The sequence below is a fragment of the Staurois parvus genome, unplaced genomic scaffold (assembly GCF_062004578.1).
Source record: "Staurois parvus isolate SC_StPar_1 unplaced genomic scaffold, SC_StPar_1.0 ptg002753l, whole genome shotgun sequence".
Taxonomy (NCBI): Eukaryota; Metazoa; Chordata; class Amphibia; order Anura; family Ranidae; genus Staurois; species Staurois parvus.
The window spans coordinates 561,786-586,890 of record NW_028320549.1 but is presented as its reverse complement, the minus strand read 5'-3'; the positions used below and the strand labels follow the sequence as shown (position 1 = coordinate 586,890).

At 41.7% G+C, this 25,105-nt stretch overlaps 1 protein-coding gene across 3 annotated transcripts in view; it reads left to right on the top strand.

Annotated features, from left to right (window-relative positions):
* TUT4 (terminal uridylyl transferase 4) overlaps positions 1 to 25,105 on the top strand; it is an 84,063-nt gene that overhangs the window by 14,393 nt on the left and 44,565 nt on the right. For all 3 annotated transcript variants that reach the window (XM_089666566.1, XM_089666564.1, XM_089666565.1), the window contains exons 2-4: positions 15,209 to 15,842; positions 16,991 to 17,136; positions 23,554 to 23,670. In XM_089666566.1, coding sequence (XP_089522692.1) covers positions 15,302 to 15,842; positions 16,991 to 17,136; positions 23,554 to 23,670 — 804 coding nt within the window. In that variant the 5' untranslated portion in view covers positions 15,209 to 15,301. The remainder of the gene's footprint in view (positions 1 to 15,208; positions 15,843 to 16,990; positions 17,137 to 23,553; positions 23,671 to 25,105) is intronic.

Here is a 25,105-nt window from a genome sequence, read left to right as displayed (position 1 = left end):
TTTTCTGCCTCTGTTTTATATTTGTTCCAATACATACAAAGGGAATAAACATGTGTATAGCAAAACATGTGTTAATGCAATACCTTTTTTGTGTGAAATACTTGATTTTCAGGAAAAATATCAAGGGTGCCAACAATTTCGGCCATGACTGTATATATATATATATATATATGTATGTATATGTGCATGTAAATATATATATATATATATATATATATATATATTTGTGTGTGTGTGTGTATTTATATACACACACACACACCTTGACAAATTTTGCTTTGAATCTAGGAGCCAGCTGAAAAAGGAGCAGTGGGGATGACGGGCCGCCTGAGATCCCCAGCTGGACTTCACTCTGCTGGCCGCTCACTTCTCCCGTGATGTCAGCGGCTTCCGCACCGCTCTCTTCCTGCTCCATCCCCAGGCCGTCTTCATCTGGGCTGCCACCACTACTAGCGTTCCCCATAATGATGGCAGTGCAAAGCAGTGCTCTTGGCTTCCCTTTCAAAACCCTCCCCGCAACCCACCCTGTAATGGCACCTGTCACTGATAAAAGCCCAGGTGCCAGGACACAATTTCTAGTTACTATGGCAACCTGGTGCCTGGAATTTGTTAAGCCCTGATGTAGATAGATATATATTGTGTGGAATATATCAATAGACATATTAAGCACTCAAAGGACTTCTGCAGATATAGAGGATGATACAGTAACTTTAGTGGTTCAAAATAAGTTACTGATGTAGCGCCCTCCTCTAGTCAGTGGAACTGTCATCCAATATTTTTGTTTGGCCTGGTTTCCCTAGCTGGGTGTTTGATTTCTCTCACCTACTTTTGGGATAAGGCTCCAGGATATAAGGCAGAGAGTCAAATGACCATTATGACTATTTATCATGCCCAAGCCCATCACTCGAAGGAGGAATCCAGAAGGTAGCTGGGGAGCTGGTAAATGTTGGGGAAGCCTTTACAGAGGGTTCTTTCCTCTCCTGGGTTGTTTGCAGTTCTCCTGGGGCTGTTGCCCCTGGGAGATAGCTTCTATTACAAGAAATTGCAGTCTGGGTCTCAGCTAGGAGCTGGGCTGAGGGCCTGGAGGAGATTGCTAATGGATTATTTGCTGGGGGACACTGTTTTGAGGTCCTGGTCTGGCGAAGAATTATTTGATATCCCTCACTGAGGATCTACCTTAGGAAGCTCAGTGGCAGACAGCTCCTGGGTTAGTGTGAGTAAGACTTGATTTGGTACTTTAGTATGTGTCTGCTTCTGTAAGGATTTTCCACTAAGTTTGTTCTCCTATTGAAGAGTATTATTGTTTTGGAGTATTCTGTGACCCTAAACCCCTCTCCTGTTTAATGTTCTATAGCAATAAATAGTAAAACGTCTTCCCCTAGACAGAGCCACTGTTGTCGGTGTGTGTGTAACTATATTGTCCTCCTTGTCCATCTGTGGTACTATACCACTTGCTACATTACCTGTTTTTTTGTGGAGCATCAAAGCCTTTATCTTGGATGGAACCACTATCTATATATATATATATATATATATATATATATATATATATACACTATATTGCCAAAAGTATTGGGACACCCCTCCAAATCCGTTGGATTCAGGTGTTCCAATCACCTCCATGGCCACAGGTGTATAAAATCAAGCACCTACATTGAGGAACAGAAGTATTTGAACACCCTGCGATTTTGCAAGTTCTCCCACTTAGAAATCATGGAGGGGTCTGAAATTCACATTGTAGGTGCATTCCCACTCAGAGACAGAATTTAAAAAAAAAATTCAGGAAATCACATTGCATGATTTTTAAAGAATTTATTTGTCTTGCACTGCTGAACATAAGTATTTGAACACCTAAGAAACAGCAAGAATTCTGGCTCTCAAATACCTGTTACTGTGCCTTTAAAAAGTTCACCTCTACTCCACTCATTAATCTAACTTAGTAGCACCTGTCTGAGCTCTTTAAAGACACCTGTCCACCCCACAGTCAGTCAGACGCCAACTACTACCATGGGCAAGACCAAAGAGCTGTCAAAAGACACCAGAGACAAAATTGTGGACCTCCACAAGGCTGGAAAGGGCTACGGGGCAATTGCCAAGCAGCTTGGTGAAAATAGATCAACTGTTGCAGCAATTGTTAGAAAATGGAAGAGGCTAAAGACGACTGTCAGTCTCCATCGGACTGGGGCTCCATGCAAGATCTCACCTCGTGGGGTATCACTGATGATAAGAAAGGTGAGGAATCAGCCCAGAACTACAAGGGAGGAGCTGGTCAATGACATGAAGAGAGCTGGGACCACAGTTTCAAAGGTCACTGTCGGTAGAACACTACGCTGTCATGGTTTCAAATCATGCATTGGACGGAAGGTTCCCCTGCTCAAGTCATCACATGTCCAGGCCCGTCTGAAGTTTGCCAATGACCATCTGGATGATCCAGAGGAGGCATGGGAGAAAGTCATGTGGTCAGATGAGACCAAAATAAAACTTTTTGGTCTAAACTTCACTCGTCGTGTTTGGAGGAAAAAGGATGAGTTGCATCCCAAGAACACCATCCCTGCTGTGAAGCATGGGGGTGGTAACCTCATGCTTTGGGGGTGCTTTTTTGCGAAGGGGACAGGATGACCACTGTATTAAGGAGAAGATGAATGGGGCCATTTATTGTGCGATTTTGAGCAACAACCTCTTTTTCTCAGTCAGAGCATTGAAGATGGGTCGTGGCTGGGTCTTCCAACATGACAACGACCCGAAGCACACAGCCAGGATAACAAAGGAGTGGCTCCGTAAGAAGCATATCAAGGTTCTGGAGTGGCCTAGCCAGTCTCCAGACCTAAATCCAATAGAACATCTTTGGAGGGAGCTGAAACTCCATGTTGCTCAGCGACAGCCCCGAAACCTGACAGATCTAGAGGAGATCTGTGTGGAGGAGTGGGCCAAAATCCCTGTTGCAGTGTGTGCAAACCTGGTCAAGAACTACAGGAAATGTTTGACCTCTGTAATTGCAAACAAAGGCTTCTGTACCAAATATTAACACTGATTTTCTCAGGTGTTCAAATACTTATGTTCAGCAGTGCAAGACAAATAAATTCTTTAAAAATCATACAATGTGATTTCCTGAATTTTTTTTTTAAATCCTGTCTCTCAGAGTGGGAATGCACCTACAATGTGAATTTCAGACCCCTCCATGATTTCTAAGTGGGAGAACTTGCAAAATCGCAGGGTGTTCAAATACTTCTGTTCCTCACTGTATATATGCAGACAAACATTTGTGAAAGAATGGGTCTCTATCAGGAGCTCAGTGAATTCAAGCGTGGTACTGTGATAGGTTGCCACCTCAGCAATAAGTCCATCCGTGAAATTTCCTTGCTACTAAATATTCCATTGTCAACTGATCGTGGTGTTATAACAAAGTGGAAGCAACTGGGAATAATCGCAACTCAGCCATGAAGTGGTAGGCCAAGTAAAATGACAGAGTGGGGTCATCACATGCTGAAGCACACAGTACGCAGAAGTCTCCAACTGTCTGCAGAGTCAATAGCTTAAGACCTCCAAACTTCGTGTGGTCTTCAGATTAACACAACAGTGTGTAGAGAGCTTCAAGGAATGGGTTTTCATGGCCGAGCAGCTGCATCAAGCCTTATATCACCAAGTGCAATGCAAAGTGTCGGATGCAGTGGTGTAAAGGGCATTCTTAAGGCATCAGCATACCAAGACATTTTGGACAATTTCATGCTCCCAACTTTGTGGGAACAGTTTGGGGATGGCCCCTTCCTTTTCCCATAGGCACACTCCTAAACCTTGTGGACAGCCGTCCCAGAAGAGTTGAAGCTGTTATAGCTGCAAAGGGCGGGGCCAACTCAATATTGAACCCTACGGACTAAGACTGGGATGCCATTAAACTTCATGTTCATGTAAAGGCAGGCGTCCAAATACTTTTGGCCATATAGTGTATATGTACCCATAGATATACATTGGTTGTAACATCATCTATCTTTTGTATTCAATGAGCCATACACTGTATTTGAGGCACTCCCTCACTAACTCCTTGGGGTTTTGGGGTCCGGGTGATTTTTCTATAGTGGAGGCTGGGGCTGTGTGGGTGTGTGTGTATTTGAAACAACTGTTCGTGAAAAAAAGCCAGGCACCATCAAACCTGTCTGCTATTTTTAAACACCTCCATTCTGGGCCAAATATGGCATTCTGATCCTAAAAAACATAATTTCTTTTGCTAGAAAACGACTTGAAACTCCCCAACATTATATATATATTTAGCAGAGGCCCTAGAGAATAAAATGGTAGGCATTACATATTTTTTTGTTACATGATATTTGCACAGTGATTTTTCAAACCAAAATTTTTTGGAACAACACTTCCATGGATTTTAATGCACAGTAACACAATATAATACCCAATTGTTTGATAGCCCATAAAAGATGTTCTGCTGAATAAATATATACCAAACATGTCATGCTTTAAAATTGCGTCTGCCCGTGGAACAACGCCAAAGTACAGTAAACAAAAATCTCCTTGGGCAACTTTACCTTTTTTTTTTATATAGCTTTATTGCTATGGCATGGAATATACAACATCTCTTGTAATAGCATGGGTCGTGACAGGTCCTCTTTATGGAGAGATCAGGGGTCTGCTTCCCTGGCCGTTAATGGCCAGGTAAACAAAGAACCGAAACAGGAAGTGATTAAATCCTTGTCGCTTCCTGTTTCTGATGTCACACAGTGGGAGGAGCTACATCCTTTCCTCTCACTTTGTGTCTAGAGCTGAATGCCATCGGACGTATCCTTGCTGGGCTTTACGCACAGGCGAGCCCGGTAAAGGTGGTGACTGCCGCGGGAGAGAGGTGGGTCTCCTTTCCGCTGTAGATCTATTCTCTCTTTTACATTTGTAAAAGTAATCCAGAGGCTCGTTAGCTGCTCAGATTACTTTTTATTTTGTGCAGAATCTCCGGCTGAAAATATTGATATCACCCTTCCCATCCAAGGACTTTTCTAATCGTATAATCATACGTTGGACGGGAAGTGGTTAATTCGAAAGTAGATATTTGTGCTAAAAGTGCTTTGTTACACAAGAGTTGAGAGGTATGATATTGCATATAGTTTTAACCACAAATCATTAATTAGTGCATTTAAAATACATTATTATAAGTTTTATCAAGCATCAAGTCGTTGTTAAATGTTGGCTTAACAGCAAGTTAAATAAAATATTTATTAAGGGATAGAAGACTTGAAAGAGACTTTAAGGGGAAGTTTACCTTTCTAAACATGTTACATGTTATACCCATATTTAGGGTGTAACATGTTTAGTATCCCCCTGAGGTATCTTCTCCCTGTGCCAGCTGTCACAGTTTAAAAACAGCACAGCCATGCGGGGCTCCCCCAATTTGGCCACATCATTCATTCACAGTTTTCTGTGAATGATTAGACTACAAGTACTGTCAGCCATTGCAGCCGACAGCTTGTGTTGCTCAATGAACTACGAGGATGCTGGTGAGCGCTCTCTTACACCCTGTTCCAAATTATTATGCAAATTCTATTTAAGTGTCACAAAGATTAAATATTTTGTTTTTCAGTGTAACTCATGGATGGCATTGTGTGTCAGGGCTCTTTTGATCACTGAAAACAATCTCGGACACCTGTGATAATTAGATTGGCAGGTGAGCCCAATTTAAGGAAAAACTACTAAAGGACGGTGTTCCACATTATTAAGCAGAGCACCATTTTCAAGCAATATGGGGAAGAAAAAGGATCTTTCTGCTGCCGAAAAGAGTGAAATCGTTCAATCCCTTGGACGAGGTATGAAAACATTAGATATTTCACGAAAACTTAAGCGTGATCATCGCACTATTAAGAGATTTGTGGCTGATTCAGAGCACAGACGGGTTTGTGCAGATAAAGGCACATTGAGGAAGATTTCTGCCAGATCCATGTATCGGATCAAGAGAGCAGCTGCTAAAATACCATTACATAGCAGCAAACAGATATTTGAAGCTGCTGGTGCCTCTGGAGTCCCACTGACATCAAGGTGTAGAGTCCTCCAGAGTCTTGCAACTGTGCATAAAGATGGTAAGCGAGCGCTATCTAAGATTTCCAAAAAAATAGCTGCTGGAACACCAAAAAAGGCAACCAAAAACAAACCTTCCAAACACTATACATACAAAAAGGTGCAGCGTTAGATATACATAAAGAACTGAACATAGTAATAATAAAAAGGCATATTGAATGAACATATAGTAATTACTGCTATAGAATCAAGTGCAAAGTCATGTATCACCCTACGGTTAAACAGGTGAATAAAATGTCCCAAAATAATGGTAAATTGCCCACGTGGGGATCCGATAGATCCTAATGAGTGCGTGGGGAGTAAATCCAGTGTACCTAACGGTGGATATAGGATAAATGAAATGCGCACTCACCAGAAGTGCGTCAAAAATGCGCATATGAGATTAGCCTGTCTCATCAGGTTAGGTAGTGATCACTGCTGCAAGGATAGGGTCAGGGTCACACACCATCCGGTCTCGTCTAGAGTAGGGTACCCCGAGGACCTTACTGCGTATCACCGTCTGGGGTCCCTTTAAACAGGTTTTGCAAGTGGGGGCTCTCAGTGAAGAGAGCCCAATAAGGGACACCACATAGCGTGATACCGTAGACACTAGTTTATTGCTTCAAGGAGTAACAAATAAATACAGGAAAAATGGTGAAAATTAGACACTGACCATGTAGAATTCCGCATGGCTACCAGCGGTGGTCAGACGTCCAGAAACTGTAGCTCACTGACGCGTTTCGTGCGATGCACATCATCATAGGGTGCTGGGCTTACAGCTGTTCTCTTCTGGGAAGGCTGTCCACAAGGTTTAGGAGTGTGCCTATGGGAATGTTTGACCATTCTTCCAGAAGCACATTTGTGAGGTCAGGCACTGATGTCGGAGGAGAAGGCCTGGCTCATAGTATCCGCTCTAATTCATCCCAAAGTGTTCTATGGGGTTGAGGTCAGGGTTCTGTGCAGGCCAGTCAAGTTCCTCCACCCCAAATTCATCCATGTCTTTATGGACCTTGCTTTGTGCACTGGTGCGCAGTCATGTTAGAACAGGAAGGGGCGATCCCCAAACTGTTCCCACAAAGTTGGGAGCATGAAATTGTCCAAAATGTCTTGGTATGCTGATGCCTTAAGAGTTCCCTTCACTGGATCTCTGGGACCAAGCCCAACTCTTGAAAATAACCCCATACCATAATCCCCCCTCATGCTCATACCATGCTCATGCCAGCCTCGAAACCCAGACACATCTATCGGATTGCCAGACAGAGAAGCGTGATTTGGCACTCCAGAGGACACGTCTCCACTGTTCTAGAGTTCAGTGGCAGTGTGCTTTACACCACTGCATCTGATGCTTTGCATTGCACTTGGTGAAGGCTTGGATGCAGCCATGGAAACCCATTCCATGAAGCTAGCTACATACTGTTGTACTTATTTGAAGACCACAGAAAGTTTTGAGGTCTTTAGCTATTGATTCTGCAGACGGTTGGCGATTTCTGTGTTCTGTGCGCTTCAGCATGCGCAGATCCCGCTCTGTCACTTTATGTGGCCTACCACTTGGTGGCTGAGTTACTGTTGTTCCTAATTGCTTCCACTTTGTTATAATACCACAGTAGACTGGAATATTTAGTAGCAAGGAAATTTCACAGATGGAATTATTGCACAGGTAGCAACCAATCATGCTAACACACTTGAATTCACTGAGCTCTTGGGAGCGACCCATTCTTTCACAAATGTTTGTAGAAGCAATCTGTATGCCTAGGGGCTTTATTTTATACACCTGTGGCCATGGAGGTGATTATAACACCTGAACCCAATGATTTGGAGGGCTGGCCCAATACTTTTGGCAATATAGTGTATATAAAGTGCTGCGTACATTGAGAGCGCTCTATAAGTAAATAAAATAAAGGAAATCCAAACCCTAACTTGAAGATATTTGGATTGCTAAAGTATTATTATTATACAGGATTTATATAGCACCAACAGTTTGCTCAGTGCTTTACAATTTAACGGGAGACTATACAGCAACGATACAGTTCAATACAAGAGGGATTGGGGGGCCCTGATCCTTGGAGTATTATGTAGCATAAACATTTACTGTGTGTTTTTTTGTTTTGTTTTGTTTTGTTTTTTTAATACTACTTTTTGCCTTTTTTCATCCTTTATTGCATCTCAGTTCTGCCAATCCCCCCCTAGCCTCTTTCAATTACTTCTGGTCTGCAGACTCTACTTGCTCAAGTACATCATTGCGTCTGCCCTGCTTCCTAATAGAACTGTGGACCATGACTGTGCATTATGTGTCAGGATGGCCTCTGGTAGTCTCCTACAGAAGCACATGTGAAAGTTTGACAACAAAGGAGCACAACTGTCACCCCATAACAGAAAGTGCTTGAAATGAGAACCCTGATAACTGGATTATTGGGTATGATTTCATTGAAAGTTTTTTTTTTTTTTTTTTTATGGTTTCAATAAACTTAAAATAACATGAACGTGTTAAAACATGTCAGATTACAGTGACTGGGTTTAGAGCTGCTTTAGGTTGGCTTTGTTGGGTTAATCTTTCAAGCAAATTTTGAATATTGGATGTATTTCCCAATCTGCAGGTTAGATCCATGATTCAAAAACAGAGCTTGTGCTTCTGCCGCCAGCTGTTCTGCTCCAGCACAGGCCTTGTGCTCCTTGTGTGTAGCTGCTTTCACTTGTAGCTGTGGCATAGGCTCATTGAAAAGGATGAAGGAGCAGTCTGTGGCTGTGTTTGTGTAGAGGGGGCTGTATAATGTAGTCTTGGTAAAGATGACTGGTTCAGTCTTTGGCAGCTTTTGATCATATTGCTGTGTTCTGTTCAAGCAGAATAATACATGTGTGTGTGATTAGAACTCACAAGTGATAGGCTACTTTCAAACTGCTCCAGTGCAAAAACGCGGTAAAAACGCATATGCATTTTTGCCCCTTTTCCGGTGCTTTTTGCACCTGTAAAAAATAAACACGTGACTCAAGTCCCGCTTTTTAATTTATTACAGGTACTTATATAGCGCCGCCAATTTACAAAGTGCTATATATATATATATATATATATATATATATATTGTACAATCGCAGCTGTCCCTAACCCTCAAGGTGTGTACAATCTAAAGTCCCTAACTTACATTCATACATACACATACTAGGGCCAATTTAGCAGGATCCAATTAACCTGCCAGCATGTCTTTGGAGTGTGGGAGGAAAGCGGAGTAACCTGAGAAAACCCACGTAGCCACAGGGAGAACATGCAAACTCCAGGCAGGAGGTGCCATGGTTGGGATTTGAACCAACCACCCTAGAACTGCCAGGCAGAAGTGCTAACCATTTTTTATCTGAAATGCTTATTTGAATATTACAAACTATTTCATATAGACTGCACATACAAAATGTGACACAAAAAAATATTTTAAATATATTAATGACCATAATGACCAATACACAAATTAAAAAACTTTAGTGCAGTCCCAACATGTGCACATCTGCTGATTACTTGGTATTGAATTCCGTAATTAAAGTGATAAGTGTTTCATAGTGCTCAGACTGGTGCCCTCCATGGATGTACACTCACCACCCTGCCATGACCACCTATCTCTAGGTAGGTCACGAGCGCTTTGTTCGAGACTGGCCCAAAATGCCACGTATTGATGGTACCAATGCTTTTGCATATACTCCACGATGTTATCAATGGTAACCAGTATATACTCTCCAGGTCAGATCGCAGGTGATAACCAGTGATCCTTATTAGGGATAGATACAACACTTGCACTGCTCCTCTCCTCCACAGATAATATGCAGGTGATCAGCATAAAGATAAAATAAAACACGGACATCCCATAGTGTAATTCTGTTTAATTTAATGCCGGGAATAAAAATAATGTATATAAACTTACAAAATAAGTGCCTTTTCCTTGGCACTGAGTGTGTTCAGCTCTATGTGTTAGTATTGGAAGAAAAAGATGGCCGCCGTGTTCCAAAGGGCAGAAGTGATTTCTGTGGAAATTACGTCATCAAACCTCAACGCGTTTCGAGATAGGTGGTCTTGGCAGATGGTGAGTGTACATCCATGTGGGGCACCAGTCTGAGCACTATGAAGCACTTATCACTTTAATTACGGAATTCAATACCAAGGAATCAGCATGTTTGCACATGTTGGAACTGCACTAGTTTTTTAATTTGTGTATTGGTCATTATTTATTATATATATTTAAAATATTTTGTGTCACATTTTGTATGCGCAGTCTATATTATATAGTTTGTAATTTTTCGTGTTTATTTAGCTCACAATTAGGACTGCTGCAACACAGATTAATTTTCTATACAGATTATTACATAAGCGCAGCAGTATCCTTTTCAAAATCACTTATTTGAATATTATTTATCTGTCAAATAAGTATTTGTAGTACAGCTAAAGTGGACCTTACATGAAAAAAAATAATCCGTGTTCAGATTGCTCTTCAGAGAGCATTTGACAGGAAGTGAAGAGGTATTGTATTACTTCATCACCGTTCAATTCCTTGATCTCTGTACTACTACGTTACAACCATGTGCACTGTGGGGTGCTTGCAGAGCTGCCTCATTCATTTTAATAGGTCATCTGACAGGGGATATAATTCCAGCCCCGACACCCCTGGTCTCTGCCTCTGCAGCTAAAGGGGGAGTGGTTGGGATGTACGAAAAACATGTCTCAACCGCTGGGTTTTACTGCCCCCTCAATCACTAGTGTGAATGAACCCTAACAGTAGAACTTTGACTGCCCACTTAATTTTTTGATGTAACTGAAATATGTAAAAAAAAATTACATGCAATATGTTTTTTGGTGTAGAAAGCTTGGCCTTATTCACTCAGTGATTCAAACTGTTGGGCCCTATGCACACTGGGCATCTAGACTTCATTCTTCCCTGGGCTCATATTGCCACAAATGAAAGTACCGCTGAGTGAATCGCTCAGAAACAGCATCTGTCATCCTCTCACAGTTTGACAGGCTGCTGGCAGCAGAGCTAAATGTCACATCTGTGCCCTCTGTCCACAGCTAAATGCAGGAGCCCTATGCACCAGGGCTAAACACTCGGTGTGTATGGGGCCTACCTCCTGTGTGGTCTCTCTACAGAAGCCTGATACACACCCTGCTGGTTCAGAGATAGAGTTCACCAATCAATAGAAAGCATGAGATTTGTTAAATGCGGAGATATACACTATATTGACAAAAGTATTACCCTAGGTGCACACCTAAGTGGTTTCTGCCATGTTTTGCAGAAACGCAGTACAGTCCATTTAACATGATTTCCTTTGGGACAGGTTTGCATTTTCACCTGGTGCATTTTTTGGAAAGGGTCAGGGACTTTTTTTTAATGCAAAAAGTTGCGTTTTGGTTCTATAGACTTCAATGGAAATGCTGCAAAAAAGCATGTATTGCATTTTTTGCTGTGTTTTTGATGCGGTTTTGATCTGTTTTGTGTTTCAAATCTGCCAAGCAACAAGAGAAAAAAAAAAAACACATAAAAAAACGCAGCAAAAACGTAATGCAGTAACTGCTCAAATGCAACGTGCATAAGTGTAAACCTAGCCTTATGCAGGCCATTATCGGTTCGTTTATCGGCCGAATTTTCATCCGATAGAATAATCGGATAGTGGAGCAATGTCATCGGCCGATTTTCGCGGTTCCTCCTCATTTCTTTTATCGGTCATGCTGCAAAATTTACGAAAAATGGCCAATTTTCTTAATCATTGGTGGCAACAGAACGACCAATGTTTCGTTTTTTGGCTGAAAATTTGGCCGATAAACGAACCGTCTATGGCCTGCATTAGAGCACCCCTCCAAATCATTGGATTCAGGTGTTCCAATCACCTCCATGGCCACCAAGGTGTATAAAATCAAGCCCCTAGGCATGCAGACTGCTTCTGCAAACATTTGTGAAAGAATGGGTCGCTCTCAGGAGCTCAGTGAATTCAGACGTGGTACCGTGATAGGTTGCCACCTGTGCAATAAGTCCATCCGCTAACGCCTTAAGAGTTCCCTTCACTGGAACGAAGGGGCCAAGCCCAACCCCTGAAAAACAACCCATTTTACCAAGTTTTACAAAGTTGATGGTCTGGCATCTTCGGATTCATGTTTTGGCCACAAGGTTTTGCAGGCTGTTGCCTGAGGTTTTCTGAGGGCTCTTACTGAGGGGGGGTTCCTTTGGGTGGATGTGTGTTTTTGTTCTTCTTAAACTCCCACCCCTCATTATGGCACTGCTTTGGTACGTCCCTACGGTCAAGATTATGAAGGCTGTGCCCGTCAATGAACGAAAGACAAAACAGGATTTTTTTATTACCGTAAAATCCTTTTCTCTGAGTTCATTGAAGGACACAGCACCTCCTTTTTATTGTACTGCTTTGTAATGAACTGAGCTACTTATCGCAGAGGTGGGGGTTTACTACCAGTTAGGACTGCTCATAGGCGGTGCTGTGCTTGTTCTTTTTTTCTGCCTAGTCCTACTACTGAAGGTGGCGATATATCAAGATTATGAAGGCTGTGTCCGTCAATTTAACTTTTTTTTTTTTTCTTTCATTCAGCCTTCCATCCACAGAAGCAAAAATGGATGGAGAAACCTTCCCTGGTGAGACATTATATTCTGACATTGGGACTCTCCGCTGTCAGAATAAAGTGATCAATAGCTACAGCTGCTGATTGACAAGAATTTTCCAACATCCCTGTTTAACAAAAGTCAAGCTAACAATCGACTTCTGTTGAATTGGGATGTCCACACAATTATCAAAATTTGGCCGGGCCCTGCTGAAATCGCCGAATTTCAATTCTTCCATGGTCAGCTTAATGCAGGCCATAGACGGGTCGTTTATCGGCCGAATTTTTGTCCGCATGAAAAATCGACCGATAATCACGCAGGTATTGGGGCCAGCCTGTCAGCTGTTTTTCGCCGCTCTCCTCATTTATTTTTATTGGTCATGCTGGAAAATCTGCAAAAAACGTGTTTTTCCTTAACATGGGTGGCAGCATTGGCAACGGGGCCAACCGATTTTTCATTTATCGGCCGAACATTTGGCAGATAAATGGCCCATTTATGGCCTGCCTAAGGGTAATTCCTCCCCTCTTAGACAGTTGTCGCCAAATCAGGTGTCTTCATTGTGGTGGATTACAGACAGCAATAAAATCTTAACAAGGGTTTTAATCCTGAAACCCTCTATCCAAACTAGAATTGTTATCATTTACATTTCACCCCTTTCCCCTGTCAAAGTCTTATACACACTTGTGCATGCTCTTCCCAGGTCCACTCTGCAGACAAGGTGGAGTCACACAGCCACTGCTGACAACCCTCTTGACCAAGGCTTTACTTCCTATGTGCATACCTTGAAAATTCCTACAGGTGAAACTCGAAAAATTAGAATATCGTGCAAACGTTCATTCATTTCAGTAATGCAAATTAAAAGGTGAAACTAATATATGAGACTCATTACATGCAAAGCAAGATAGTTCAAGCCGTGATTTGTCATAATTGTGATGATTATGGCTTACAGCTCATGAAAACCCCAAATCCACAATCTCAGAAAATTAGAATATTACATGCCATCAATAAAACAAGGATTGTACATAGAACAATATTGGACCTCTGAAAAGTATTAACATGCATATGTACTCAGTACTTTTGGGACCCTTTTGCAGCAATTACTGCCTCAATGTGGCATGGAAGCTATCAGCCTGTGGCACTGCTGAGGTGTTATGGAAGACCAGGATGCTTCAATAGCGGCCTTCAGCTCTTCTGCATTGTTCGGTCTCATGTCTCTCATCCTTCTCTTGGCAATGCACCATAGATTCCCTATGGGGTTCAGGTCAGGCGAGTTTGCTGGCCAATCAAGCACAGTAATCCCACGGTCATTGAACCAGGTTTTGGTGCTTTTGGCAGTGTGGGCAGGTGCTGGAAAATGAAGTCAGCATCCCCGTAAAGCTCGTCTGCGGAAGGAAGCATGAAGTGCTCCAAAATCTCCTGGCAGACGGCTGCATTGACCCTGGACTTAATGAAGCACAGCGGACCAACACCAGCAGATGACATGGCTCCCCAAATCAACACAGACTGTGGAAACTTCACACTGGGCTTCAAGCATCTTGCAATGTGTGCCTCTCCATCCTTCCTCCATACTCTGGGTCCTTGGTTTCCAAATAAGATGCAAAAGTTGCTCTCATCAGAAAAGAGGACTTTGGACCACTGAGCAATAGACTTTAGCCTAGGTAAGACGCTGCTGACGTTGTTTGTTGTTCAGGAGCGGCTTGACAAGAGGAATACGACATTTGAAGCCCATGTCCAGGATCTGTCTGTGTGTGGTGGCTCTTGATGCACTGACTCCAGCCTCAGTCCACTTCTTGTGAAAGTCTCCAACACTTTTGAATGGCCTTTTCCTGACAATCCTCTCCAGGCTGCGGTCATCCCTGCTGCTTGTGCACCTTTTTCTTCCACACTTTTCCCTTCCACATAACTTTCCATTAATGTGCTTTGATACAGCACTTTGGGAACATCCAACTTCTTTTGCAATTACCTTTTGAGGCTTTCCCTCCTTATGGAGGGTGCCAATGATGGTTTTCTGCACAACTGTCAGGTCAGCAGTCTTTCCCATGATTGTGATTCCTACTGAACCAGACTGAGAGACCATTTAAAGGCTCAGGAACCCTTTGCAGGTTATGGCTTAATTAGCTGATTAGAGTGGGACACTTTGAGCCGAGAATATTGCACCTTTTCACAATATTATAATTTTCTGAGATTGTGGATTTGGGGTTTTCATGAGGTGTAAGCCATAATCATCACAATTATAACAAATCACGGCTTGAATTATCTTGCTTTGCATGTAATGAGTCTATCTCATATATTAGTTTCACCGTTTAAGTTGCATTACTGAAATAAATGAACTTTTGCACAATATTCTAATTTTTCGAGTTTCACCTTTATTTATTCCTACAAAGAGAGACTGTCCATCACCAGCCTATGGAGAGGGGATGTTACATAATAAATAACTATATGGAATTATAGCCATCCTTCAATTTTGTTCTTAAGTAAAATGTAACTAAATTAAATTGTATTTATGTTTAAAACCATATGTTACGAACAAATATCTTGACTTGGGTAACATGATAATTTAAACTTTTCAATTTTATTCAAAGACAGGTCAGCTGGAACTCTGTGTCCAGCAGGGATTTGAAGCTGCTGCTGTGACTTAAGGAACTCTTCTCCAATGGTCTGAAGATAATCTTGGAATGATGGATGGTGTCACCAAACCAGCCAACCATGAGTCAAGGAAGCCATTGGCACATGCTGGCCGTGGAGATGGCAGAGGCACACGAGTGGTAAACAACCAAAAGCACAAGCTCAGAGGGAATGGTAAACTGGGTCGAGATTGTGACGTCAGCTCTCCAACTATTGTTAAGAAGGGGAAACCGACAGAACCTTGTGACTCAACTGCGGCAGACTCCAAAGTTTGCAAAGAAAATTCTGTTAATTGCACTAGCGGCTCAGCAAACACTGGGCAGGGCCACCAGAACTCGTGTAATACAGGATCTCTTAGGTCCTCTCCGCCACGAGCTGGGAACTTCAGTCAGCCAGGAACCACTGGGTCAGAGCAAAGTGTCCCACAATCCAAAGATGCTGGAGAAGCCCCTGAAAGTCAAAATCTAATTGCCCAACATCAAGTTTCTCCAGAAAGCTGTCTGGAGACCAAGAATGACGTTATACCTTCAGATAATCATGCAGAGCCAATTTCAGATCAAGAGACGTCTCCTCTGACATCATCTCCACCATGTGAGTACACAACATTAGTTTGTTGTCTAAATTACATGGCATCTGGTTCATAATTGAAAGAATGACCCCGTCTCCCCCTTTTAATTAAAAGTGAAATATATACACCCATGCTGCATCAAAGTAGGATCACAAGATACCGGTGCCTCCTAAACTAAAGGGACTGCTATTGGCAGCAGCAGTGCATTTATTAACCACTTGACCTCTGGAATATTTATCACCCTTCATGGCCAGGCCAGGAGGGGAATGAGCAGGGCAAAGAATGTCATCCTCACATGGACGAGGATTGTAGAAGTGGAAGCAGGTAATGGTAAAAATAGTACTCGCTCTAAACCCAAACCCCCCCCCCCCCCCCCCCCCCAAAAAAAAAGAAATTGTATCTCAGTTAAAGGCTGCTGGGAGGGACAGATCCAGCGGGACTTCACATTTTAAGTGAAGTTTTCTTTAAGTATGACTTGTAAATTTATTATTTTTCCATGGAAAGCATTGCACTGATCAGGGGTGCAATGCTACACTCCGCCAGAGAAGCCCTGCATCTTTCAGCCTGTACCTTCGTATGGGCTGGCTGTTTACAAGCTGCAAACTGTGAGGCCGCTCATCAGCAACTTCTCAGTCCATTCACAACTACAAGCTATCAGCCACAATGGATTATGGTAGTTGTAGTTCTTGCATTCCCGTGCAGCTGCGATATTTTCAATCTCAGCTGTCACCGGAGGGATAGGGGAAGAGGCTGCAGGTGCTGGAACATGTTACATGTTTCAACCTAAATATGGGTGGAACATGTGACATGCTCCAAAAGGTGAATTTATCCTTTTAGGTACTGTTGAGATATGTGGTCAGCTACATACAAAGAGCATGGTTTTCAGTGAGTTGGTCTACTCACAGACTTGCTTTGTGAGAAGAAGCAGTAATGGTTTACTACTGTGTAGAACTGGAAAACAGGAAGAAAGACATGCTTATGTAAAAAGCAAATATGATTATAAAAATAAAAAAGTGTACTAATTAGAAGTTTCAAAGATAAAAAAGATGTTTATTCATGTATGGTGCCTTCTATGTTGGTGTCTGTTAGTTTGAGTTCAAGCTCTAAAAAGCCCTGTCTTACATTTATATGTCTTTTGTAATATGCTATTCTGTTTTTTTTCTTTGTTCAGGTAAAGCTGCAGAGAAAAGTCCCAATGCAGAACCTGTTCAAGCAGACACAGTACCCACAGATGAGTCCATGTTAGCGGACCAAGAATTGGGCCTGAAACAAGCAGAAGAGAGGTTGGAAAGGGACTACATTCATCACCTGGAGAAGGTATTTTGTGCCTTGGACATTGGCTGTGTTGTTTTTACTGCTCAGTGAGAATAGCCACAGCTATACAGTTGCAAGAAAAAGTATGTGAACCCCTTGGGATTACGTGGAGTTTTGCATGAATTGGGCATAAAATGTGCTCTGAACATCATCTAAGTCACAACAATAGAAGAACACAGTCTGCTGAACATAATACTACACAAACATTAGATGTTGCCATGGTTTAATTGCACATAACATGTAAACATTCACAGTGCAGGGAGGAAAAAGTATGTGAACCTTTGGACTAAATAACTGGTTGACCCTCCTTTGGCAGCAATAACCTCAACCAAACGTTTCCTGTAGTTGCAGATCAGATCTGCACAACGATCTGGAGTAATTTTGGACCACTCCTCTTCACAAAACTGTTTCAGGGTAGCAATATTCTTGGGATGTCTGGTGTGAATCGCTCTCTTAAGGTCATGCCACAGCATTTCCATCGTATTGAGGTCAGGACTCTGACTGGGCCACTCCAGAAGGCGTATTTTGTGCTGTTGCAGCCATTGTTTTGTTGAATTACTTGTATGCTTTGGGTCATTGTCCTGTTGCATCACCCATCCTCTGCGGAGCTTCAGTTGGCGGACAGATGGTCATACATTTTCCTGCAAAATGTCTTGATAAACTCTGCAATTCATTTTCCCATCAATGACAACAATCCATCTAGGCCTTGAGGCAGCAAAGCAGCCCCAAACCATGATGCTCCCTCCGCCATGTTTTACAGTGGGGATGAGATTTTGATGTTGGTGTACTGTGTCTTATTTTCTCCACACATAGTGTTGTGTGTTCTTCCCAAACAACTCAATCTTGGTTTCATCTGTCCACAGTATATTTTGCCAGTAGTGCTGTGGAACATCCAGGTGCTCTTTTGCAAACTTCAAACGTGCTGCAATATTCTTTTTGGACAGCAATGGCTTCCTCCGTGGTGTCCTCCCATGTACTCCATTCTTGTTTCATGTTTTCCTTATTGTAGATGTGTCAACAAAAATGTTAGCATGTGCCAGAGATTTCTGTAGGTCTTTAGCTGACACTCTGGGATTCTTCTTTACCTCATGCAGCATTCTGTGCTGTGCTCTTGCAGTCATTTTTACAGGACGACCACGCCTAGGGAGAGTAGCAACAGTGCTAAACTTTCTCCATTTGTAGACAGTCTGTCTTACTGTGGGCACATGAACATCAAGGCTTTTGGAGATACTTTTGTAACCCTTTCCAGCTTCACGCAAGTCAACAATTCTTGATCGTAGGTCTTTTGAGAGCTCTTTTCTGCGAGGCATGGTTCACATCAGACAGTGCTTCTTAAAACCAGTAAACTCAAAACAGGTGTGTGTTTTTTAAGGGCAGGACAGCTGTCAGCAACACATCCAATATCATCACACTGATTGGACTCAAGGTTGGCTCACTCCTGGCTCCAATTAGCTCTGGGAGAAGTCATTAAGCTAGGGCCTCACATACTTTTTCCTCCCTGCACTGTGAATGTTTACATGTTATGTGCAATTAAACCATAGCAACATCTAATGTTTGTGTAGTATTATGTTCAGCAGACTGTGTTCTTCTATTGTTGTGACTTAGATGATGTTCAAAGCACATTTTATGCCCAATTCATGCAAAACTCCACGTAATCCCAAGAGGTTCACATACTTTTTCTTGCAACTGTATGTGACCTAAATGATGAGTTGCAAACATATTTTTGCTGACTTTTTTTCTAAATTAGATGGAGGAAACGTATTTGTGGTCCTTAGTAGCCAGCCAGAATGTTTTTTGTTTTTAGCCCTCTTTCAGTATAAGCTTAGCCGTACATGCATGGATGTCTCGTTCAGTCCGAGGGCTGAAATAGAGAAATGTAATAGATTCCACCATAAATGTAAATATCGTAAATAGAAGTCTCCATTTCCAGATACTGTATTCAAGCAGCTGCAACACCTGCAGCTCTTTGTATACCCTAACAGTGATTGCTTCCGGGAGAATGCAGTTACTGTTTGGCCATTGGACCATCCACATTTCAAAGTTCTGGCCAAAACAGCAGGAATCATCTAAAATTCAAGTCATGTATTTGCAACTTAAGCCTTAGGTTTATGGTGTATCTAAACTCAAAAATGATTAGGTCTTTAGACCGCCCCATAGTATTACAGGCAGATATGGACTTTTTCTAACTATTACGGAGCGCTATTTTCTCCTATCCCTTCCCATGTATACGGGCTGGTCCTTGAACATCAATTCCATTGGGATACCATCTTCTGCCCTTTATGCCTACTGACGTACCTGTGAGAATGTACCATTGAACTTTATGCTTTTTTTTTTTTCTATTTGACTCTTTATTCACAACCGCACCCCTTGAACCCCTGAAGAAGCTACAGTGCGAAACACATCCGGACCTGGCACCCCCTCTTAGAGATCGATACACTATGTGATATACTGTATACCTTACATTATTATATAATGGTATTAAATCAAAAGAGGGAATGCGCCCTGGGGGGTTGTGGTGTTAATTACACACATGATGGTTCGACTTTCTAGTCATGTTTGGTCTTAGTATTTTTTAGGGGAATGCTTTATCCCATTTAATTTTAACTAAAAATGCAATAAAAGTTGTTGATTTTACTCCAAAGAGTTTGTGTTTTTGTTCTGAGAGAAGGTGTAAAGCATTTTGAAACATAGATCATTATAAAAATATTGCTTTTAGATAATAACACTTTTTGATTGAGAAAATCTACAAGAGAATCAATTTGTTGATACAGCATTCCCAGGTCTTGTTCACAGAAGCAGCATTCGGACATACCTAGAATTAGCATTTATCAGCTGTCTTTGGCTTTGTGGTATCTGGAATAGGTGGTACCATTAATTGCTGCATGGCAGTTACAAACCTATTTAGTTTGTTCTGGTTGCCTGTATAATATTTCAAGTGCTGGATGAGTGAGGAATAGAGGACAAACCAGATTGGATGCATAGAATGCATGAAGGTAAAAAAAAAATCCTTCAGCCTTTACAACCACTTTAAGGGGACAGTTTGGGCATGAATAGCTTTTCTGTAGTTCTTTTTTTAGCTCTTCACACAAACTCATTGTTCTAATTTAAATTGTACCTAGTTATCCCACTCCTATTTTTAATTGGAGTAAGTTTACATAACATTCAGTACAAAATAAAGACAATAAAAAGGTATTCAGTATATTAGTGCTGAGACAATGTGTGTAAGGAATTCCACCTACTCATTATAATATGACATGGTATGTGGATGGAAGCTGCTATTCATGAATACTCCCCAAGCCTACACCCACAGCCTACAATTGTTTAAAGGGAATGTATAGTCTTTTTACTGCTTTTCAGACATGCATGTTAAATTGATCAGCATGATGCAAACACTCTTCAGTTTTTGCCAATGTTTGCATATACATATGTAGTCAGCCATGTTTGCTGAGTGCTTTACTCCCATATTTTCAGTACTACATAATGGTTGTGCGTCACTGCTCCTTCTGACTAAGCAAGTGTAGGGTTCATTGAAAACCTAGCACTAGTGAATAACTTAACCCATCACTTGTTAAATGTATATGGTAACATTAGGGCAAGCCATACACTATTGGAAAATCACTCAATTCCCCCATCAACACTGACTGTTTTTTCCCCCTTTTGCGCTGTTTAAAGCTGAGTTCTAAACAGATATGAAAAACACCATTAAATTCAGGTAATCATTCCTAAAGATATCCTGCTGATAGGAGGAAAGAGAAAGTTTAACCACAAGCCTACAGGGCACTTATACCCCCTTCCTGCCCGGGTCAATTTCCAGCTTTCAGTTCTGTCGCACTTTGTATGACAATTGCGCGGTCATGCAGCACTGTATATGAAATTTTTATCATTTTTTTGTGACAGATAGAGCTTTATTTTGGTGGTAATTACTCACCTCTGGGTTTTTTATTTTTTCTTAAACAAACCAAAAACCACTGAAAATTTTGAAAAAAAAAAGTTTTATCTTAGTTTTTGTTATAAAATTTTGTAAATAAGTGATTTTTCTCCTTCACTGATGTGTGCTAATGAGGCTGCAGTGATGGGCACTGATGGACACTGATAGGTGGCACCGATGGGCACTGATGAGGAGGCACTGGTAGGTGGCACTGATGGGCATTGATAGGCACCACTGATGGGCACTGAAAGTCAGCACTGATATATGGCTCTGTTAGGCGACACTGATTGGCACTGGTAGGCGGCACTGACTGGCACTGATAGGCGGCACTGACTGGCACTGGTAGGCGGCACTAAGTGGCACTGATAGGCGGCACTGACTGGCACTGATAGGTGGCACTGATTGGCAGCACTGATAGGTGGCACTGATTGGTTACACTGAAAGGCAGCTCAGATGGGCACTGATATGTGGCATTGATGTGCACTGGTAGGCATTGATGTGGCACTGATGGACACTGACAGGTGGCACTGCTGGGGCTACACTGATCATCAGGGCACACTGATCATCAGTGCCCTGATGATCAATGTACATGTCCCCTCCGCGGAAAGCCGATAACCAGCATTTCCCTGTTTACATGTGATCAGCTGTGATTGGACACAGCTGATCACATGACCGAGCCGACATCTTCGGCTCTTTCCGTGGATCGGTGATCCGTTGTGTCCGAGGGACACAGCGCACAGCCGATTGCAACGCTGCGCGCTGAGAATGGGAGGACGTCATGTGACGTCCTCCCAGAACGAGAGAATCACCTTGCGTCCGTCATATTACTATATGGAGGGCGGGAGGTGGTTAAAGAAGAATTCCAGGCAAGATTATTATTTTCCCATGCAGTGGGGCTGTGCCCACACTGCATGGAATAAATGCTTGTTTTTGTCTAGGGGCTCAGAAAGCAAAGATATACTTACCCGATCCTCTGAGCGCAAGACCAGTCCCCACCGCTCCTGCTAGCAGTCTTGCTAATGGGCTGTTCCTGACGTCATCATGCCCATAGACCAGCTCCAGACATGTGTACGACAGAAACAGTCCATTGCTGGATATGGGGGAGCGCAGTTTTCTGGAGGAATGGGTAAGTCCAGCTTTTCCCTGAGCCCTTGGACAAAATGAGCACTTAACCCATGCTGTGCGGACACAGCCCCACTGCATGGGAAAATAAAAGTTTTGACCGGCATTCTGCTTTAAACATGTGTTTTTGCTCATTCATTGTCCAATCAGGAGTGTTCTATACCATGCTCTGCTGCATTTGAAAATGAGCATTCACCAACAACTAGAAGAAAAGAATTAAAAATCCTACATATACAGCACATATATTTGTATGTGTTTTTTGGATATAATTTTTTCAGCCTCCAGATAAATAAAGCAGTATGCAGACTGTAAGTTGGAGCATTAATATTTTCTCAACTGTTCAATTGCTTGCCTGGACTTTAGCATTAAAATGTATTTGTGGGCAAGAAAATATATTCAATACGTCTTTCCCATACATGCATAGGTTTTGCCGCTTTAAATATGCTGCAAGTACAGAAGAATATCTGTTGACCTTGTCCTGTTATGCAGTGAGCTTGTAACTTATGCTCTCAGCCACTTGCCAGCCTTGCTCTGTTCACTTCTGTAAACTACAAAACACCCCCTATGTTATAGAGAATGGGAGAGGGTCCTAACACACTGTAACGCTACATTTTTTTCTTGAGTTTAGATACACTTTGAGGCTAAGGCTGCATTCACTCTTGAGCGATTTGTAGCTTGAAGTACTAGGCCTCCGCTGTCCCTTTTTTTTTTTTTTTACAAAGAGGCACAATATATATTTCAAAAACACTCAAATTTTAAAAAAGCAAGTGTTCTCTATGATGCCTGTTCACACCTGTTCGTGCAAACAGGCACCATAGAGAACAATTTCTGTTCTAGGGTGACAACACTGCTCCTCCATACATACAGTGCAGCGAGTAAGCATTTTCACCTTGGGTTAAGCATTGTGTTACTACCAGAATCATCTGCTTAAAATAAAGAAATGAAACTCCTAAATAAAGGAAATTAATCCATCATAAAATCAACAAAATTAATCCAGTTTAAAATCAAGAAATGAAACTCCTAAATAAAAGAAAATTAATCCAGTTTAAAATCAACAAAATAATTCAGTTTAAAATCAAGAAAAGAAACTCCTAAAAAAAGAAAATGAATCCAGCTATGAGTGGGTTTGTCTTAACACAGATTTTATTACTAGCATCTTCTGCTTATTACCTGAGTTGTAATGTTTTGATATTCTCTGGTCATGTGATCTTTCAACCATCAGACTGGTGAGACACATGAAAAGCAGGTGGGAGGTGCAGACCAGTGATTGACAGTCTGTAAGACAATGAACTTGAAATGTGTCTTTTGTGATTGTAATTGTAATTGTGCAGGATGTTTACCAGCCCCCACCCTCTCACACTTCTTTTCAGAGATCTCCAGACTTCTCCAACTGCCAGTATCTATGCAAGCTGTGCTCAGTACACATCGAGAACGTACAGGGGGCCCACAAGCACATTAAGGAGAAACGCCACAAGAAGAATATCCTGGTAAAGTTCACTCCAGTGCTTTTCTGTCTGTACCTGCGAGACATAGATTTACAGCTTGTTTGTGTTAGTGAGCTACAGTATGTGTGTCACTGGTGTATCTTGTACTGCACAACAGCTGTACGGCATGGGGCAAATGGTAAGTAGCCATGGATCTGGTTTATGTGTGTGTGTGCCGTTTTGGAATTCAAGGAGGACTCTGAAACTCCAAAGGTGGTCATAGACCTAAAAGATTGAGCTTTTAATTGGAACAGATCAGAAGATTGTGAAAGGAAAAAAGATTTTCCTCACTGTGCTAGCAATTTCTTTTCCTCCTGTAACTCTATATATGTCTATTGTTTGCCTTTGTATGATTTCCTCTTAAATTTTAGTTTATCTTTTAAAACACTAAAAAGTGTTCAAAAATGGTTCAGGCCTGTTTTATTGTTAATGTGGTTGAACAGAAAAATGATTAATGCATGGCCAACCTTAACAATAAAACAGGCCTGAACCATTTTTTAACACTTTTAGTGTTTTAAAAGATAAAGGTTTGTTGGAGGCTGCAGGAGTGATTCCCCCATCCACACACTCAATGTGGTTGAACAGAAAAACAATTCATGCATGGCCAACCTTGAGTGTGTGGATGGGGGAATCACTCCTGCAGCCTCCAACAAACCTTTATCTTTTAAAACACTAAAAGTGTTGAAAAATAGTTCAGGCCTGTTTTATTGTTAAGGTTGGCCATGCATTAATCATTTTTCTGTTCAACCACATTGAGTGTGTGGTTGGGGGAATCACTCCTGCAGCCTCCAACAAACCTTTATCTTTTAAAACACAAAATATTTTTCAAAAATGGTTCAGGCCTGATTTATTGTTATGGTTGGCCATGCCTTAATCGTTTTTCTGTTCAACCACATTGAGTGTGTGGATGGGGGAATCACTCCTGCAGCCTCCAACAAACCTTTTATCTTTTAAAACACAAAGTGTTCAAAAATAGTTCAGGCCTGTTTTATTGTTAAGGTAGGCCATGCCTTAATCGTTTTTCTGTTCAACCACATTGAGTGTGTGGATGGGGGAATCACTTCTGCAGCCTCCAACAAACCTTTATCTTTTAAAACACTAAAAGTGTTGAAAAATGGTTCAGGCCTGTTTTATTGTTAAGGTTGGCCATGCCTTAATCGTTTTTCTGTTCAACCATATTGAGTGTGTGGATGGGGGAATCACTCCTGCAGCCTCCAACAAACCTTTATCTTTTAAATAATTTGTTGCAGTCTTAGGTCAGTTAGAAATATGTAGGCTCTTGAACAAGTCCGATTTGCAATTTTCTGTATATGGTGAAGTCCACCTCATGTCTATGGCAATTTTTATTCCATTTCTGTTCCACACAGTTTTTACCTCATGGTATATTGTGTTAGTAAAGGTAGTCATATACATGTATAATCTAAGGTGGATTAATGCT